This window comes from Myxine glutinosa, chromosome 13 (genome assembly GCF_964187855.1).
Source record: "Myxine glutinosa chromosome 13, kmMyxGlut1.1, whole genome shotgun sequence".
In the NCBI taxonomy this organism is placed as follows: Eukaryota; Metazoa; Chordata; class Myxini; order Myxiniformes; family Myxinidae; genus Myxine; species Myxine glutinosa.
Genome location: NC_136273.1, coordinates 105,218,302 through 105,237,582, shown reverse-complemented (window position 1 = coordinate 105,237,582; position 19,281 = coordinate 105,218,302). Strand labels below are relative to the sequence as shown.

General features: G+C 45.7%; 1 protein-coding gene across 2 annotated transcripts in view; it reads left to right on the top strand.

The window, feature by feature from the left end:
* LOC137416913 (nucleoporin NUP188) overlaps positions 1-19,281 on the top strand; it is a 182,123-nt gene that overhangs the window by 91,978 nt on the left and 70,864 nt on the right. For both annotated transcript variants that reach the window (XM_078767875.1, XM_078767876.1), the window contains exons 19-24: positions 4,726-4,802; positions 5,782-5,896; positions 6,048-6,168; positions 15,119-15,176; positions 15,307-15,429; positions 15,570-15,700. In XM_078767875.1, coding sequence (XP_078624001.1) covers positions 4,726-4,802; positions 5,782-5,896; positions 6,048-6,168; positions 15,119-15,176; positions 15,307-15,429; positions 15,570-15,700 — 625 coding nt within the window. The remainder of the gene's footprint in view (positions 1-4,725; positions 4,803-5,781; positions 5,897-6,047; positions 6,169-15,118; positions 15,177-15,306; positions 15,430-15,569; positions 15,701-19,281) is intronic.

Below are 19,281 nucleotides of genomic sequence, written 5' to 3'. Positions count from 1 at the left end.
CTGGCATGGTGACAATTGAAATCACCACATATGAGGAAGAGAGAGTTGGGATGGGTCGATAGAAGTTGGTCCATATTATCAGACAGCGAGATGTAGATGGAGTCATCACTGCTTGGTGGACGGTACAACACACATATGAACAAAAGGATGGAGCGAAGGGGAAGCCGTAGCCATAGGTATTCCTGGGGGTGAGGTGGGGAGAGGGCAGTGGAGGGCGAGTGAGGAAGAGAGTTTTTTTTATAAAGATAGCAACCCCACCTCCAGGACGAGGCTCAGGTCTATCATACCGGAGGAGGGAGTAACCTGGGAGAGATACCAAGGCATCAGAGACATCATGAAGGAAGAAAGTTTCTGTTAAGCAGATCACATCTGGTTTTATCAGAAGCAACCTGTATGGAGAGATCAGTCAAGTTTGAGCGAAGGCCCCGGATGTTTGAGGTCCATACCGTTAATGAAGAGGAAGGGGGAGCATCGGGTACAGAACAGGGGGGTGGGGGGGGGGGTAGGGTAAGATGTGGAAGAGGAAGAAGAGGTAGGGAGACCTGTTGAAGGTGTGTCAGAGATTTCAGAGATTTCAGAATAGCTTGGAGAAAGGGAAGAATGGGGCAGACAAAAGGTTTGATGGAGATTGGGTGAGGCACAGTGAGGTGTTATTTGAGGAGGGGGAAGAGCGAGGCAGAAGGTTGGGGGAGATGAAGGTGAAAGTTGGAAGGGGGAAGAAGCAGGGAGGATGCTTTGAGGAGGAGGGGTGAGAGGGGAGTCTAGGAGGGGAGGAGCGAGGGAGAGTCACGGAGGGGAGGGGTGTGGGGGGAGTTTAGGAGGGAGGGGAGGGAAGGGGCAAGGGGGGAGATTTCAAAGGGATGGGTGATGGGGAGGATTTGGAGGGGAGGGGGGATGGGGAAGTTTTGGAGGGAAGGGGGGATGGGGAAGATTTGGAGGGGAGGGGTGAGATTGGATTTTGAAAAATGTACGATTCATGGGAAACGAACATTTTTTGCAAAATGAGTTTGAGACCTTCCAGTCAAAAATACGTTTGAGGACGCTGAAGGAGGGGTGGAGTTCTGGAGAGTTTAGGGAATGTAGAAAAGAGGAACTGTAAGAGATGGTATTTTTTTTTTCTTTGGAATGAATAGATTTGGTGAGCAAGACGAAAGCATCCTTTTGTAGGAGAAGAAAAAGGTGTTATAATATATGAGAGAAAATAGTTGTTCAGGGGAGAGATTATACATTTCTAACCACGTGATCGCGAACAACGTGAACGAAGAACGAACGAACAAATAAGAACAACAAATAAACGAATAAGACCTGAGAAGGAAATCTTTTTTGGGGTTTTTTTTTGAGTAGAGATATTAAACAAGAAGGTATGGGGTGAACGACTGGGACGAAACAGAGAACGAAAATAATTGCAGCGTATTCGACGAACCGCTGAGAGAAAAACAAAACCATGCCCATCCCTCCTTTAATGAACGTTTAATGAAAGTTTAATGTTTAATGAACGTTTAATGCCCTTCGATGTCCGGGGCCGCACGCGCTACACTGGACGGGCCAGCGTGTACCTTGCCCTTCGCCGTCAGGCTTGGGTAAACCGCTGAGCCCCATCCGTGATGGGGACTGGGGCTTGAGACAGTGTCCTTCATTAAAAGTATAATAAACGCTGTCTCCATCGATCTTGCCAAGGCCGTAACAGCCGTAACGTTTAATCTCTACATGAGAGAATTCCACATAGCTATTTGGGCGGTGAATACGCTAACAGATCACTGTCTCCATCGATCTTGCCAAGGCCGGAACACCTATCGGCTCAAAATCCTTTTAACTGTTGATTTGGTGCAGTTACACGTATCGGGAATTTGGTACCCGTATCGGGAGTACATACGACATAGCGATTGTGAACACGATTATCGATCACGATTCACGATCCACGATCATCACGATCATAGTGCATCGATCACGATTTGAAACACGATGGAATAATATTTACCGATATGAACAGTGATGTGGCTTTTATTGAAATTCTAAAGATACTGATTATATTTTGATGATTTGCATGTGAATATGATTCAACGGATGTTTATATGAATCATTTAAAATAAAAAAAACCTTCAATTTCTGATATTTTTCCTTTTCATTTGGGCTTCCCAATTGAAGCCCCACCCATAGGGTGGGTACCGTTGCTTGTGTATGTAAATTAAAAGTGGTGTTATTTGGAAATAGGGCAAAAACAGATGATGAAATTAGCAGGAGCTTTTCTTTTTTGTCAGAAATGGGGTAAAGTTAAAGATATGAGACCTCACTTGAGTCACCTGTCTTGCTTCTTTCTAGTTTATAACCTCTGGTGTCATTTTCACACCAAAGCTGTATGCTGCCATGCCAGGACTCTTCCTTTGCCTGTACCTTTAACAATCGCAGTCCTGTTTTTGCAACTAGTGAATGACGTGTTTATTTTCTGCTTTCCTTGTTTGTGTGAATGACAAACTTTCCATCAGTTTTACTCACTTTCTAATATTGATATAGTCCCCTACCCCTATTGGTCCCATACCTTGAGGGGACTATTGGTTTGCTCTCCGTCTCTCCGTCTGTCCATCTGTCCGTCCCACCTGGGATTTTCCAGGCTTTCTTTTTTCCACACCCTTTAACATATTCAACTGAAACTTGGTGCATGTTTATATTATGATATGCCACAAAACAGGTTTAAGTTTTGTGGCGTTTTCCCACACCCTTTTTGTTGTACGCCCTTTTTGAACATCGAAAATATCACATATTACACATGGCTCAGTTTTCATCTGGCCGAACTCCACCCCAAATAAAATAATGCGCCACCATTCCATGAAGCAGCATAGATCGACAGGCCTCAGGCCTGGGTCTTAGTCCCTGGCCCAGTGCAATTGGAATGATCCCAGGTGTATAACCATGATGTATTATATACCTAGCAAAAGTGTTTGGCGTTTCCGGGCAATGTAGAGTCGTTTCGTGACAGGAATAATCAGAAGAGGGAGGGTGCGGAGGGGAGAAGGCGGAGGAGGGAGAGGGTAAAGAGAAGAAACAGGAGGGGAGGTAGGAGGGTGAGAGGAGGAGGAGGGGGATGGGGAAGGGGAAAGGGAGGATGACGGGGGGGGGGGAGGATGGGTCGGAGGAGGATGGAAGAGAGAAAACAGTGGGGGGGGGGGGGGGGAGGGTGTTAGAACGAAACCTCACAAAATGTCGCAATACTGTACACTTTGGGAGGGAGGGGTGGTGTGTGGAGGGTAGTGGGAGGGTGGGAGTGGAGGAGGGGGAAGGTGGTGGCAAGAGAGAGATGGGGAGGGGCAGTGGAAAGGCGATTTCTCACCCAACGCGATTCCGTATCCAAAGCCATGCCGCATCCAACGCGATGTGCCACCTGTGGAAGCAATAGATTTACTCTAATAAGTTCAAATGAGCTTCACTTTATTTCAAACGGCCATTTATCGTATTCGCACATGCGGAAAGGGTTGCTTGGCACACCAAATTCGCCTCTGGCCCAGCCAGGTTCAATCCTCATATTTATGGAAAAAGCTCCGAGGTGGGATTACAAATCCCTCGGTTATCAGCAAAGAGCAGCTTCTGGTTGCATCTTCACCATTCTTGGTTTCAGATAAATGCCAAGCCACAAAATCTGATAAATGATTTGGTTGCGGGCAACTAAGCAGAACAAGTCCATAAACATGCATTTTGGTAAAAGTGCATGTAAGCTAATTCCAAGAAGTATATGTAGCAAGCACTAACTGCTGCCTACAGCAAGAACAAAGGGTATTTAGTTTTCACCCTTCTTAGCAAACAGATTTATTTCCACATTTATAGTTCTAAGTCCCACTTATCAAGATTTTTGAAGCCATGCTGGCATTTCCCACAGGAGTATTTATTTAATTCACCTTTTACCCACACACCCAATGCGATGCCATGCACAAAAAAAAGGCCAACAAGATGGTATGCACAGAAAAAAAGACCAACAACATGGTATGCACAGAAAAAAAAGGCCAACAACATGGTATGCACAGAAAAAGATGGTATGCACAGTAAAAGGGCCAACAAGGTGTGCACAGAAAAAAAAGGCCAACAACATGGTATGCACAGAAAAAAGATGGTATGCACAGTAAAAGGGCCAACAAGGTGTGCACAGAAAAAAAAGGCCAACAACATGGTATGCACAGAAAAAAGATGGTATGCACAGTAAAAGGGCCAACAAGGTGTGCACAGAAAAAAAAGGCCAACCAGATGGTATGCACAGAAAAAAGGCCAACAAGATGTTATGTATACACAGAAAAAAAAGGCTGACAAGAGGGTATGCACAGTAAAAAAGGCCAACAAGAGGGTATGCACAGAAAAAGGCCAACAAGAGGGTATGCACAGAAAAAAGGCCAACAAGAGGGTATGCACAGAAAAAAAGCCAACAAGAGGCCAAGCCAACGTCATGCTCTTTGTGTGTGCTCTTTGCATGTTATGGGTAAATTACATGTTTGAGACTGCTAACTGGATGGACTTCCAGTGCTAAGGCTCTACCCCCTTTTTATCCCATTGATTTCTTCTTCTTTGTCTCCCTGGAAAAAAATTTTGGTGCTCCTGATATGTAATCCATGTCATAACAGTGAATTTTGTGTGAAGTGAAGGAGACTAAAGAGTTTTGTGTGACTATGTCAGGAATGCAATTTGTGAAAAAAGAAAAAATGCAGCAAATGAGTAGATTCTGTCATGAAGTGCTTGTCTCTGCAGGTCTGGATTGATGTGCAACACACGGGATTTCTCCCTACCTTCATGACCTGCCCCACCACTCTCACTCGCCTGTTGAGGTCCGTTTTATTCACATTTTCCAATTTTCAAAATCTCCAAATTTACAAACCACTTTACACGTACTTTTTTTTAAATGTACAACAGGGGAACAGTCGATCCCAAAACCTATATATAGGTCCACCTTTTTGTATACATAGTCTGGGCTTGCAGAAGAGTTGGTACACTAAACGGATCAGGACATAATGCAGATAAAAAACCACCTTTAGAGGCCATTTTCCCCGCAGAGCAGGGGTTAGCCTTTTTCGGGCACCGTGGTCCCCTTTTTGAAGCAATGTTTTATGGCCGGATGCCCTTCCTGCCGCCAACCCTGTTAGTCGCCTCTTGCCACACACAGGGAATTACCAGTGAACGGGTAATCAATTTGCCGACCTCTGAAGGATGACAGGCTGAGTCAACCCCCCTGGCGTTAATTCAGCGATCGACCGGGATTCGAACCCAGGATCCTCGGATCCCAAGCGGGCACCCTAACCGCTAAGCCAACACCAGGCCAGATAAACAGGACGCAAAAAGAACAGCATAGATGCGTGCAAGTACCCACCCCCCTCCCTCTCCCCTCCTCTACGGTAGCTTGCCCCAAGAACTTGCAACAAACCAATATTCCGGTAAAATTCTCCAACCATGTGAGCAGCCGATCAACTACATTGCTTTTTCACAACAGCGATCTCAGGCACATGGTGGAACCCGTACATGAATCGCATGTCGGACAAGGGCATTGGTTACTTTGGTGCACTTTTACATGAATTATGATGGATGCTGGTTGATAATGAACAAATTGACGTTGTGTATGAGTTTTGAACCAGGGATCCCAGCATCAGGAGCCACAAGTTGGTTTAAATAAGAACTTTAAAACTGGCGAAACTGAATAATTTGTGCATGTTAAGTATGTACATAATATTTGGATTGGCAGTGATATGTGTCCGATACTTTTCTGTTCAAAGATGTATGTCTTGTGGTTGTGTGGTTGGTTGTGCCGAACAGTGGTGAAGGATTACATCCTGGAAACTTTGGACAGTTTCTGGTGTCATATGAACGTCCACAGGGTGAATTCAAGGTCACTTTGTCTTTCCTTAAGTTGGTGTCTGCACTCGCAAAGGTGAGAGCTCGAATGGTGAGTGTGTTTTTGAATTTATCAAATGTAGCTGAAGGTTCGAGGGGTAAAACTGGTGGGATGGCATTGAGAAGGATAGTGATCGTTTTGGGGAAAATGCTCACTTGACTTGTTTTATGTGCTAAATTGTTGGTAGGGCTTGCTGAGTAGTGCCCAAGGATCAGGACTTGGACCTTGCTTCGTATTCGTCCTTCGTGAGATTTTCCCACGGTTCTTGAAGTGGAACTACCTTCACCCAGATGAGCGGCTGTCCATAGGTATTTTGCCTTCTCTGTATTGTGCGCATCCTCCAGAAATACACTTTCATTTTTGGTTCTTAGATGTCACATGATCAGGGAGAATTGGGGGCAAGAATATGTGAAGGAACACTTCTACTGTAGCAAACCAAAACAAGAAGACATTTTTGATTTCTAATTGTGGATGGAATCAACAGTGACGTTCATTGAGCCATTACTAACTCACCGTGCGAAGCAAGGACAAGATGACATTTCAGCATTAACCCTTCAAGTGTTCATTTCTGTTGGCTGTTCATTTACTACCGGTTCCCTCGGCGTCCAAAAATTAATCTTACAAAATTGCAAAATAAATATGGAGTTCACAAAGTGTCTTGGAGTCGATAAGGAGGGTCAGATGACAGAGATGACATTTGGAATTAAACTCTTGGACTTGAAATGGTTGATAAACACCATTCTGTAAGAAGTTGATTGCTTCATCAGGTGGCGGAAGACAATAACTATCAAAATAATTTTTTTCCTGACCATTATAAATACAAACCCAATGAGAACCTTTCCCATTAAATCTTCTAAATTCATAATAATATTCTTTGTATTTTTAGATAACTGTTAATTCAACTCTCATACAAATAACCACATTATCAACTTTTATTTTTTTTACAATATTTAGCAAGTTCTACATTTGACGTTGTATTCTTTCCAAATTCTTCAAACGATTTCTCCATTTATTTATGAGAAAGATATAATCCATTACCCCTTTTAGTTAGTTTAACACCTGCCTGTGTGACAGAAAAAAGCATATCTCCAACTAACAATCGCAAGCCATGCATGGAGGTTTCCATGGATGCCATAGGAGGAGAGTTTGGTGAGCAGAGCGTGGTGCCAGACCATATCGAAGGCATGTGATATGTCAAGGGAGACAGCTCTGATTTCCTGTTTGGCATTGAGGACCTCCATCCATTGTTGAGACAGCAGAAGCAACATGTCCAGAGTAGAATGACCTGGTCTGAAACCAAATTGATGATCAGAGATCAAGCCATTCGAGAAAAGGAAGGATTTGATGTCAGAAGCGATGATTGATTCCATGACCTTGCGGATTATTGGGAGCAGGCTGATTGGTCTGTAGTTGCAAGGATCTGTTTTTTCCACCTTTTTTGTGTAAAGCGGTAATGTTGGCTGATTTTTAAGCAGATGGCAGATGACATTGAGCAAAAGAGAGGGTGAAGAGAACAGAGAGAGGGTGAGATAGAGCGGAAGAACAAGTTTTTATGACCCGTGGGCTGATACCCTCTGGTCCAGTTGCAGAATCAGAGTCTCGGTTTGACAGAAACTTCTCCACCTTCTCGGGAGAGAAGGACACAGAGTCAAATAGCAGCTGGGTACGACTGGGTAAGATGGGTACGGAGGGCGATGGGTTTGGGACACAAGATTTTGAGGCAAACAGAGTTGAGACATTCAGCTTTTTCACGTGCATTGTCAGCTGTTTAGCCGTTTCAGGTAAGGCAGGGGATGGAGGGGGAACAAACGCCAGAAAAAGATTAAACCAGACACCACCAGGATTTGGAGGAGGGAGACAGGTTTGAGAGTTCAGTCTTGAGAGTGGAGAGATATTGTTTTGTGCTCTCCTGAGGGTAGACACACACTTGTTGCGTGCTTTGTGAAAGGAACGGAGATTACCTTCTGTTGGATTTGCCTTCCATGAGGCAAATGCAAGTTGTTTCAGGACAACTGCCTCACACAAGATTCCGTGTACCATGGACGGTAGGAAGGGTATGACAACTGAAGACGAGATGGGATAAATCTGTGCATGAGAGAGAGCAGTTTAGTTTGCTTTGGAAGAAATCCCAGGAAGAGTTTGTCAGAAGCAGTGGAGATGGGAGACCAGTCCAGATGATTGATGGCTGCTTGAAGACAATGCCAGTTGGCCTGAGTGAAATGCCAGCTTGTCAGCACTTGAGGAGAATCTCTGAGAATGGCCAGAGAGATGTCCACTTTAACAAGCAAATGATCAGATTAACTGATTGGAGCAGAAGAAGAAGAGAAGACATCTGCAGGGAAGTTTGTCATGACCAAGTCCAGAAGAGAAGATGCTCTGGGTCGGGAAGTTGACAGATTGTGCCTGTCCCAGTGAGTCACAGAAGTCCTTTGCTGAGATGCATTGGCTGGTGTGAGAGGTACCTATGCCCAGCCAGCTGGCATGATGACAGTTGAAGTTGCCACATATGCGGAAGAGAGAGTTGGGATGAGTGGATAGAAGTTGGTCCATGTTGTCGGACAGCAATATGTAAATGGAGTCATCACTGTTTTGTGAATGGTATGACACACATATGAACAGAAGGTGGGAGCGAAGAGGAAGCCGAAGCTGGAGGTACTCCTGGTGGTGTGGTGGAGTGAGGACAGTGCCATGAGATTGAGGAACAGAGTTTGTGATAGATAGCAACCCCACCTCCAGGGTGAGGCTCAGGTCTATCATACCAGAGGAGGGAGTAACCAGGGAGAGATACGAAGGAATCGGACATCTTTTGTTGGATGATAACAGAGACGATAAGTTATCCTTTGATGAAAATATCAATGCAAAGATTGTATCTTCTCAGGAAGTTGAATTCATTTGGTGTTAGCTCACGCGTGATGCGGATGTTGACCAATTCCTTACTGATTCGTGTTTTATCATTTAATTTGGTTTCCTGGTGCAGTTATCTCGATGTGTGGAATAAATCACGATTGAGAAAGGTCATTCCACTGGCATTTAAAATGGGTGGGCCTTCGACCAGTATGGAGTCTGTAAATTGGCGAGCATTAAAAAGGAAGTCTATGCAGGTATGAACCGATGAAAGTCAATTGTTGAACAGACTTAGTAAATTATTTTTCCACACATTGAAAAACTGCCATCAGTGAGACGCTTTCGTGTGAGGCGAATGAAGAAGAACATTTTGAAAAAGTAATTTGTACCATGTGTAATTCACGTGCTAAATTCAATTCCTAGCCATTTTGCTGTTTCGTCCAAATTCCATATTTTTTATCTTGTTTTCTTATTCTCGTTGATGTTTTATGTTTTTTATGATGGTTAAACTCACTTGTGTCACCAAAAAAGAATTTCCCTGGATATGGGACAATAAATATTATTATTGAAGGAGGAAAGTTTGTTAAGCAGATCAAGTCTGGTTTGTCAGAAGCAACCTGTATTGAGAGATCAATCAGGTTTGAGCGAAGGCCCCGGATGTTTGAGTTCCATACCGTTGAGGAAGGGGGAGGGGGAGCATTGGATACAGGAGAGGGAATGGGTGGGTAAGATGAGGAAAAGGAGGACGTATGGAGAGCTGTTGACAGCGTGTCGGGGATTGCAGAAGAGCTAAGAGAAAGGGAAGGATGGGGAGGACAAAGGGCTAGATGGTGAAGGGATGAGGCACAGTGAGTCGTGTTTGAGGGGGGCAGAGGGAATTAGAAGATTGGAGGAGGTGGAGGAATGAGTTGGAAGAGAGAAAGCGGGTAGGAGGGCAGCTTTGTGGAAGAGTTAAGAGGCTACTTTGAGGAGGATGTGGTTGAGAGTGGGGATTTGAAGGGGAGGGGTTAGGGGTTAGGGGAAGGTCGTGATGGAATGGGGGTGGGAAGGAGTATAGGGAGGGGACATGGATTGGGACGCTGGTGTGTTTTGCATAATGAACGATAAATTAAATACAAACATCCATTGTAAGATGGGGATCATGAAATTAAGTCTGATAAACGTTTGAAAACATAAGAGTTTGGGTGATATAAAGGTGAGTTTAGAAAATGTCGAAAGGAAGAGCTGTATGTGTTGGTATGGTTGAAGGATTTCTTTGAAAATAAACTTTTGAAGAGGAAAAAGAAGTCAATTATAATAGAATAGAGAATTCAACGCAAAAAGGAAATTGAAACATTTTAAACGGCACCATTAAGACCGTCAGGGTAAGACGTGGAGGTATGTATCAGCATTTGGTAGGTACGGCGGGAGCAGTTGCCTTTTAAAATAAAAAATTATCAGTTATTATTATTGAGGGTGAGGTCGAAGAAGAAGAGAGAAGAGCAAAGCAAAAGCTTGAAGAAAAGAGTTTTTAAACTGGTTCGTGAATACCTTCACGATCAGAGTGGAAAAGGGCAAAACATTGAGAGGCCGGAAGTGCGAGTACAATGGGGGGAAGTATGGTGGTCGTTGTTGGTGAAAGGTTTGGGGGTGATGAGGAAAATAGAAATGTTATTATTATTTTTATTTTTTTAGACTGAACAAGGGTTATGGTTGGGGGAATTTGAAAGGGAATAAAAAGGAGAAATAACAGAACTGGGAAGAAAGAAAAAAGGCTGAAGGTGGTCGGGAGAAAAGACAATATTTAAAACAATGTATGTGGACTCTGACTATGAAAAAGTATGCCTAAAAACGCAGCACAAAAAATCTAATGAATACTTACAAATTTGCACAAGTTTAAAAACAACAAACCAAGCCAGAAGCATGCAGTAAACAGTGACAGCAAAATCAACAACAAAAACTCGACAAAACTACTGGGAGTACTTACCTTTGAGGTAAATCGGCAGAGTCTAAAAACGGCCAACCAAGCTCGAGGAACCGGAAACCGGAAGTGAAAGTGTGAAATTATAAAAGTGAATACGAGTGCGAAACTACAAGCAGAATGTTCTGGATGTCATGAAAGAGTGAAAATGTTATCCAAGTCTATGTGCTGTTGCTTCGTGTGTGTTTCACAATGTACAATCACAACTCAATTGTGGAAGTATTGTTCTATCGGCTTCTGACGTCGTGCTGCGATAATCGTCTTCTTTGTGGCCAATTTCCATGAAGAGCGCCATCTGGAAACTTAAAGGTTCGTAGTTAAGCATGCGGGGTTAGGAAGGGGGTGGGGGCTCTGCAAATGATCTAAAAATTTTTGAGCGTTATCCAAAGTTCAAGTTTCGTTTCTAAACAATCCATTATTTTATGTGTACATTATGCTGTCTATTTACCTGAAAATGATAATATAACAATAACATGACTTTGTGGGGCGTTATACTTCTTTTTTATTGGCCCGACATCAATGATTAGCAGCCCCACACAGCCATTAGCGGCCCAAGGGCCGCTAATGGCTATGGAGGCCTCGCGGTCCCACGCATGATGACCCAACCGGCCACGGTCAGAGCACCGCACCCGCCAAGGTGCGCGGCTCCGAAAACTCCAACCTCCACTTGAACCTCGCCGATTGCCTTTGCCGCCATGGCACGGCACCAACCATACAGTGCGGGGGCCGGTACGAATCGTGCACGCCGGTCCTTGTGAGACCGACGTGGCACGGATTCTCTCCGGTCCCTGCTGCACACAACTCACCGGGGGCTCGCGTCTGCTACCCGTCCCGCTAGGCGCTACCCCCCCGGTCGGTGTCGATGCTTGAGCCGCGTCCTCACCACTCGCGACCCATTCCGCACTCGCACACCCAAGTGCCCCCGTGCCTTCCATACACTCCGTTACACACTTTCCGCACACAGTCCGGTGTGCATTCCCTCTCGTACTCTGTACTCGTACCTGCACACCTCGGCGCACTCACGCCTTTCACACACTTCAGTACACACTTTTCTTCTATGCACTCGGTCCTCGCACACTCTTTTTCCACACTCTCGGGTGTGCACTTCTCCTTCGCACACTCAATCATCGCACACTCTTTTTCCACACCCCCAGGTGCGCACTCCCGCTCATACTCCGGTGTGCATTCTCGCCCACACTCCGTAACACACTCTTTTCCTGCACCCTCCGGCACACACTATTTTCTCTCACATACTCGGGTACGGACTCCCTCTCACACTCCGTACCAGTCGCCCTCGTACACCGCACAATGAGCCCTTCGCAAATTGTGCCACCCTCACTCGTACACCGCACAATGGCCCAACCGCGAACGCCCGGGTCTCGCCTTTCTCCCAAGCGCGCCGAAAACCTGTTCGCGCCAAACACATTCGCGCCATTTTACAAACTCACCTCGGGGACCTTCTTCCCCGGCTTTTTCGCCAGCACCTGCAAACTTTTAATTTCGTTAGTAAGCACGGCATCACGGTGCAAATGCAGACTTTGTGCGGATTCCATTTCTTTCTCTCGCGATTTATTCCCTGGCTCTCCCGTCTCTTCCGCCCCAATTATTTCTTTTTCTTCGACGATCGCCGGAGCCCATGACATTTTCTTTTCCAACTCAACCCTTGCCGGCGCCCCCAGAATTTATTTGTGCAATTCGCCGATCGTCGGCTCTTCTGCACCCCACGTCGTGATTTCCATAGCCCCGGTCAATTTAGCTGTCCTTCGCTCTACCTCGCTCCCCGTGCGTTCCTCACACCGCGTCACCTCGTCGTGTACCACCGCGACCTTCTCGCTCAACATGCGCCCAATGTCCTCCCCCGCCTTTTTCATATCCCTCCTGGATTCGTCTATCATGGCGTCCATTTTTCCATGCATTTTATTCATGTTATTATTTATTCCCTGAAGTTCGTCTGTTTGGGCATCCATTTCTGCATTTATCTGGATTAGGAACAATTCAATGTCGAATGCGGCTCGCACAGCGGGCTTGGCTGCCGCTGCCACATGTGAGGCGCTGCCATTTTCGTTACCAGTTGCCGCACCCTCTTCACTTTCTTCCACTACCAACTTTCCCTGCAGGTCCTGGGGCATCAATTTTTCCTTATTCGTTATTCCCACCGGCATTTGACCGCCTTGGCCAGCCATGGTACGAACCTAATTTGGCTTTTACACTAAATTTCGTCCACTCGTAATTTGGAGCACGTGAAGCGCACTCCAAGTCCAATTATCTCACACTCCCAAACACCAATTTGCTGTGGCCAATTTGTCCAAAAAATTTTTTAGGGTTCAAATCCCACTCCACTGACACCAAATTGTTGCGGATCCCCCGAAGCCCGTTCCCGTTACAAAAGGGGAGATTAAACCCCCTTTTCCCCCTGGGACTTCGGGTCCGCGAGACCGAGTCGCCACTTCCGGGCAAACGTGAAAAAGGGTTTCGGGACAAATTCACACGTACCTTTGGTACCCACGCTGCCATGAAAGCAGGGATCGAGCCTCGCACGAGCCACGCTTGAGTACGCCCGAGCGGAATGCGTATCACGTGAGTTGTGCTGTTACTTTTATTGGAACCCGATTCGAGCGGTTTTATTCGTACCATGCGAAGCCAATGATGGAAGAGACAGGACGGTCAAATCAGAAGGAAGAACAGAATTTATTTAAACTATGCACAATGATCAGAATGAAAGGAAAGGAAAGGGACACAGAGCAGAGCTTAGCTTAGGCAGTCTTACTTATTCCCAGACAAATGGGCCCACTCACATACACGGGGAGATGGAGGAAGAAAAGTTTGCGCGCTTCGCCGTCAGTCGCCCCGGGGCAGCTCGCCCGGCGTGGCTCTCCAATGTTCATGGCACGTATCAGGCGAAGGTAGGCAGGAGGAGATCGCACGTCTGTGGCCCGGCGCGGGTCGTCCTTTACAGCGCATGATTAATACAGCGCAGAGCGTGGGGAACAGGGCACGGGGCAAGTTCGTGTACAACGGCAATTCAATTCCTTCTGCGTTTTCATGCCGTCCGTTATCGTGCGGTCCCCGTTCTGATCTGCCGCGTTCTCTTACTTTCTGCCGTCTCCCTCCGAACTCCGAACTCTGGACTCTCGGAACTCTCAACTCAGGACTCTCCACTCAACTCAGGACTCTCCACTCAACTCAGGACTCTCTACTCAACTGAGGTGCTGGGGGGCTCGGAGCAGGGTTATATGGCCCCGCCCCGGCCCGACTGGAATGTTCCAAACCCGCCTCTGGTCGTCGTGGTTAGCCACTCCCCTCGATCCCTGATTGGCGGCTCGTGCTTACAGATGGCTCCTCCTGCCCCGCCTTCCTTCGGCCTTGGTCAACTTGTTCAGGCCTGCCGCGTGGTATTTCAGCGCTAAACCAAAACCAAAGCGCCAAAAGAACACCTAATCTCACTGGCCTACTCAACGCAAAACTAAACACAGGAAAGGACTACGCTTACATTTACTAAGAAATAACTGAGCTATCGCAAGGCTTCATGTTGTGGTGTAACTAACTAAGAGGGGAAATTAGCCTTTATTTCAAAACCGCAACATTATAAACAGATTTTCATTGGTTCTCCATTTGTTTAATGTAAAGATGTCAATATGAATGAATGAATGAATGAATGATCGTTTTAAGGCCATTTTTCCCCGCTAGAGCGGTGGTTAGCCTCGCGGGCCCCATGACAATCATGGTTCCCTGTTTGAGGCAATGTTTTTATGGCTGGATGCCCTTCCTGACGCCAACCCTTGGTCACCTCTTACGATGCGCAGGGATATGGTGCACCTATTCTAAACTGGGGTACACACCGTGGTAAAGATGTCAATATGATACACAATAATGAGGTTAGAGTATAGTGGGTCTTGCTCATGCACAAGTCATATGTAAATGCTGGTTTTGAGATAAAAGCTAAACATTGAGTGAACGTGAGTGAGGCATGAGGTCAGCAAGTGTCTGTTGAGTGGTTGGCCTCAGAAACAACATTTATATACTGGTACTACTACTACTACCACCACCACTACCCCCCCCCCCCCCCCCCACCACCACTACCACCACCACTACCACCACCACCACCACCACTACCACTACCACCACCACTACTACTACCACACCGTCATGTTGGACATGATAATACACTGCAATGATAATAATTTAAATAAATGTTCAATTTTACGAGTGTTGAACATTGTGACGTATGTTAGTTACCCTTAACCTGAATGTCCGATTTGATATCAACATTTGTTGCTACTTCAATTAATGACCTATTGCTAATGGTGAAGTACATCCTTTATCAGTCGCAACTTGTCGCAACTTTATCAGCGGTTACAGCGTTGTACGAATTTACCCCATTGCCAGGTGTGTACATTATATGTAGATGGCCTGTTCTGGATGAATTCCAGCTCATCTCAGTGTCCATCCCACAGGCCGTATCTGTTTGGATCTGCTTCATCATGTCCTTAATTGTGGATCACATGACACAAGGTACCTGCACTGCACTCTCCCTGTTGCTTCTTTCAGTCCCATTGGGCTTGCTACAACAGAGCCTTCTTTAGATTTAGCCAAAATTGGAAACTATCAAAACACTTGGTTCATGTACTCCCCACATGTGCAGCGATACAGGGCTGCACTCACTATGCTTGAATGCTCTTCTTCACACGGAGGCAGGAGCAACGCTCGCCTCTCTAGCAGCCATTGGGCCAAGTACCCTTGACGCTGCACTTTCCGTCCAACCCAGGTAATGCTGTGAAGAGCGGGAGAGGAGAAGGAGAAAGAGTAGGAGATAATTTGCACATCATACTTCCTATTTGCCTGTGTTTGATTTTTCTTAAATATCAAGCATCAAATAAGTGATACGCAAGTGTGTTGTATGTGCAGCTCGTTGGAAGGGCCAGGAATACAATTGGTGCAGCATGTGAAGCTGGCACTATCACTGGCCAACAATTCGCTCAGACTGAAACCCCCTGGACCACTTTGCGCACTCGAGCTTGCGCTGATTCATCCTCAAGGTGCTCGCACATTCACTTTTATATGAGGTTAAATATTTCTACAGCATATAAGACTACTTAGACTTAGACATATAAGACTCCTACAGCATACTTAGACTTTGAAGGCCGCATTCCAGTGGATTGGGAACTGAGTACCCTCGTCCCTCTATACAAGGGGAAAGGTGACCCTCTGGAGTGTGGCTCGTACCGAGCGATAAAGTTATTGGAGCATGGAATGAAGGTATTGGAAAGGGTGTTGGAGAGGAGGATAAGGAAGAAAGTGAAGATCGACGAAATGCAGTTTGGATTTATGCCAGGAAGAGGAACGACAGACGCGCTTTTCATTGTGAGGCAGTTGCAGGAGAAGTACATGGAGAAGAGGAAGAAGTTGTTTCTTGGGTTTGTTGATCTGGAGAAAGCATTCGATCGGGTTCCACGCAAAGTATTGACATGGGCATTGAGGAAGTTAGGAGTGGAGGAATGGTTGATCAGAGTAGTGATGGCAATGTACAAAAGAGCGCGCACAGCTGTAAGGACGAAGGACGGGAATAGTGGTGAGTTTGAGGTGAAGGTGGGAGTGCATCAGGGGTCGGTACTAAGTCCACTACTATTTGTCGCTGTGATGGAGGTGCTGGCTCAGAACGTAAAGGAGGGTTTACCGTGGGAGTTGTTGTATGCAGATGATCTGGTGTTGATTGCGGAAAGTATGGATGGACTGAAGGAAAAGATGAACACGTGGAAGGAATGTATGGAGACAAAAGGTCTGAAGGTGAATATCGGAAAGACGAAGGTGATGGCAAGTGGTAAAGCATGTGGTGAGGTGGAAAGAACTGGGAAGTGGCCCTGTGCTGTGTGTAGGAAGGGTGTCGGAGTGAACTCCATTCAGTGTACAATGTGCGCTGAGTGGGTTCATCAAAAATGTAGTGGTCTGAGAGGGTCATTAACCAGTGTGGCAGCTACATTCAAATGTAAGGTGTGCACAGAGGGAGCTGCAGATGGAGGAAATGTTGAGTTGGATCTTGGAGACGGTGTGAAGCTGGAAGGTGTGAAAACATTTTGCTACCTCGGAGACATGCTGAATGGAGAAGGTGGATCAGACTCGGCAACGGTTGCTCGAGTGAGATGTGCATGGAAGAAGTTTCGGGAATTGAGTGGCGTGCTGATGATGAGGGGAGTGTCGTTGAAGCTGAAGGGAAAGGTGTATGCTGCATGTGTGAGAAGTGTTATGATTTATGGGAGCGAGACATGGGTAATGAACGTAGAGCAGCAACGAAGGTTGGAAAGGGTGGAAATGCGAATGGTTCGACGGATCTGCGGAGTATCGTTGAGAGAGAGGAAGACAAATGATGAATTGCGAAAGATGATGGGAATAGAGCCTGTGATTTATGCTGTGAAGAGGAACAGGTTGAGATGGTTTGGTCATGTGTTGAGGAAGGATGAAAGTGACTGGTTGAGAAGAGTGATGGAAATGAATGTAGAAGGAAGTAGAAGACGGGGAAGACCGAGAAAGACTTGGCCAAAGATGGTGGATGAAGAAATGCGGGCAAGGGGGTTAACAAGGAGAGATGCAGAAAATAGGGCAAAATGGAGAAGATTGTCATGGGGACCGCAAGGCTAACCCCCGCTCTAGCAAGGAAAATGGCCTTTAAAATGCATGTTGTTGTTGTTGTTGTATATAAGACTCGCAACGGAACCTGTACTGTTATCACACGTAAAACAAAAGTATGAGGACATTTTTACTTTTACATAAGTTACAACTAGCCATACCTATCCGTCACTTAGCTAACGGGTTTAATCAAAAGACAGCATGTTGCACACATTGCACGTCTGTTTATCTGTGTGTCTCGATGATTATGAAAAGTGAAGTTAAACATGGGAAGAAAGGTTCTTTTATAACGCGCAGTTGTTTTCGTTTTCGTTTATATACAACAATGCATGTTGTTGTTGTTTGTTTTCGTTTATTAGCCCTGGCCAGTTCTGCTTGAACAGGCCTGCGGCACGAACATATCCAATAGATTTGCTGCAGATGACCCAGAGATCCCTTGCATCTAAGATGTTGTGCTCTTGCTTTCGTGAACCTAGGACCGCACAGTCTTCCATAATGTGTTTTGTTGTGTGTGGGGGTGGCCTGGCTTGCAGGTGTTGTCGAGTCGATGTTTGTACTGTAAAAGCTGTAGGTGGTGTCCACAGCGGAGGCGTGAAAGGTGAACACGATCAGAGCTGGAGAGTAATTTCTCTGTGTCATCGATGGGAGGGTGTTTTAGTGCCCAGGATACTATTTGGGCCCAGATTATTGATTGTGTGTATGGTGATATGGGTATGGATGTGTGTTTTGCAGTTTTCATTGATTGGTCGAGAGATATTTTGAAGGATGTTGTTGTAGTGTCCTTGTGGTATAGCCTTAGTGTGTCAGAGTCTGCAGGTGGATGCACATATGGTGGTGTGGGTAATTCATAATATGACAAATCGATATCGATAATAATAAATTTTACACTAAATTATTTGATAAACGAGATGCTTTTCGTTTCCACATTGTACGAATGCTTTTCTTTGACTTGGCAACAATCCTGAAAAGCTATTCCATGGTGCGGATGCAGGTGAAATAATTGGGACTGAGAGAGCAACCACACACAGCACTGAACTTATCAATAGATTGCAACAACTTGTCAGACGCATGCTAGCACAGGGAGCTACAGTTAGCAAATTAATCCAAGTTTTCTCTAATATCACAAAACGACACCAAATGGAATTAGGAAAATACAAAATGAATTGTAAAAATATTATTGAGATATTTCCATAAATACATATATGCAGTCAGACCCCGCAATTAGTGGTCTCTCTATTCATGTGTTCAATGTTATTCACGGTTGATAAATTGCTATTCATGGTTTTTCGCGAGCGCAATTTTTTTTTTTTTCACAAGCCCCCAGCATGACACGCTTATAAACCCATTTTTTTACGAGCCGCGCGCATAACCAGCTTCTACATTCGCGACGCTGTGCTTTGCGTTTTCACAGCTTTTGCGGCCGTATTTTAGCAGCACAACAAGCTAGCTTCGCGGGATGTTTCACCAGCTGTGTAAATACGGCTGTTATTACTGCACATAATGAAAACACTTTCAACAGACATCATCTGTTCAACAGAATCCTTCCTCCCAAAGATGTGCCCTGACTCCATTCGTGTCTCTTCCCAGTTATTGTCTCCTCCGATTTGATAGGCCTGAACCACTCCCTGGTGGCGGAGTTGCACTTTACATCAATAATTCAGTTTCTCACTGCCCCTGAACTGCTCTCACATCTCCCAAACCCCATGAGTACCTCTGGCTACGGCCTCCCCTTCGCTCCCACCTTTTGTTTATATGTGTTCTGTACCGTCCTCCAAACAGTGACGACTCCATTTACATTTCGCTGTCCCACAACATGAACCAACCTCTATCCACTCATCCCAACTCTCTCTTCCTCATATGTGGCAACTTCAACTATCATCATGCCAGCTGGCTGCGTGTGGGTACCTCACACCAGCCATGGCTCCCCGGCAAAGGAATTCTGTAACTCATTGGGACTGACACAATCCGTCAATTTCCAGACCCGGATCTCAGTCAA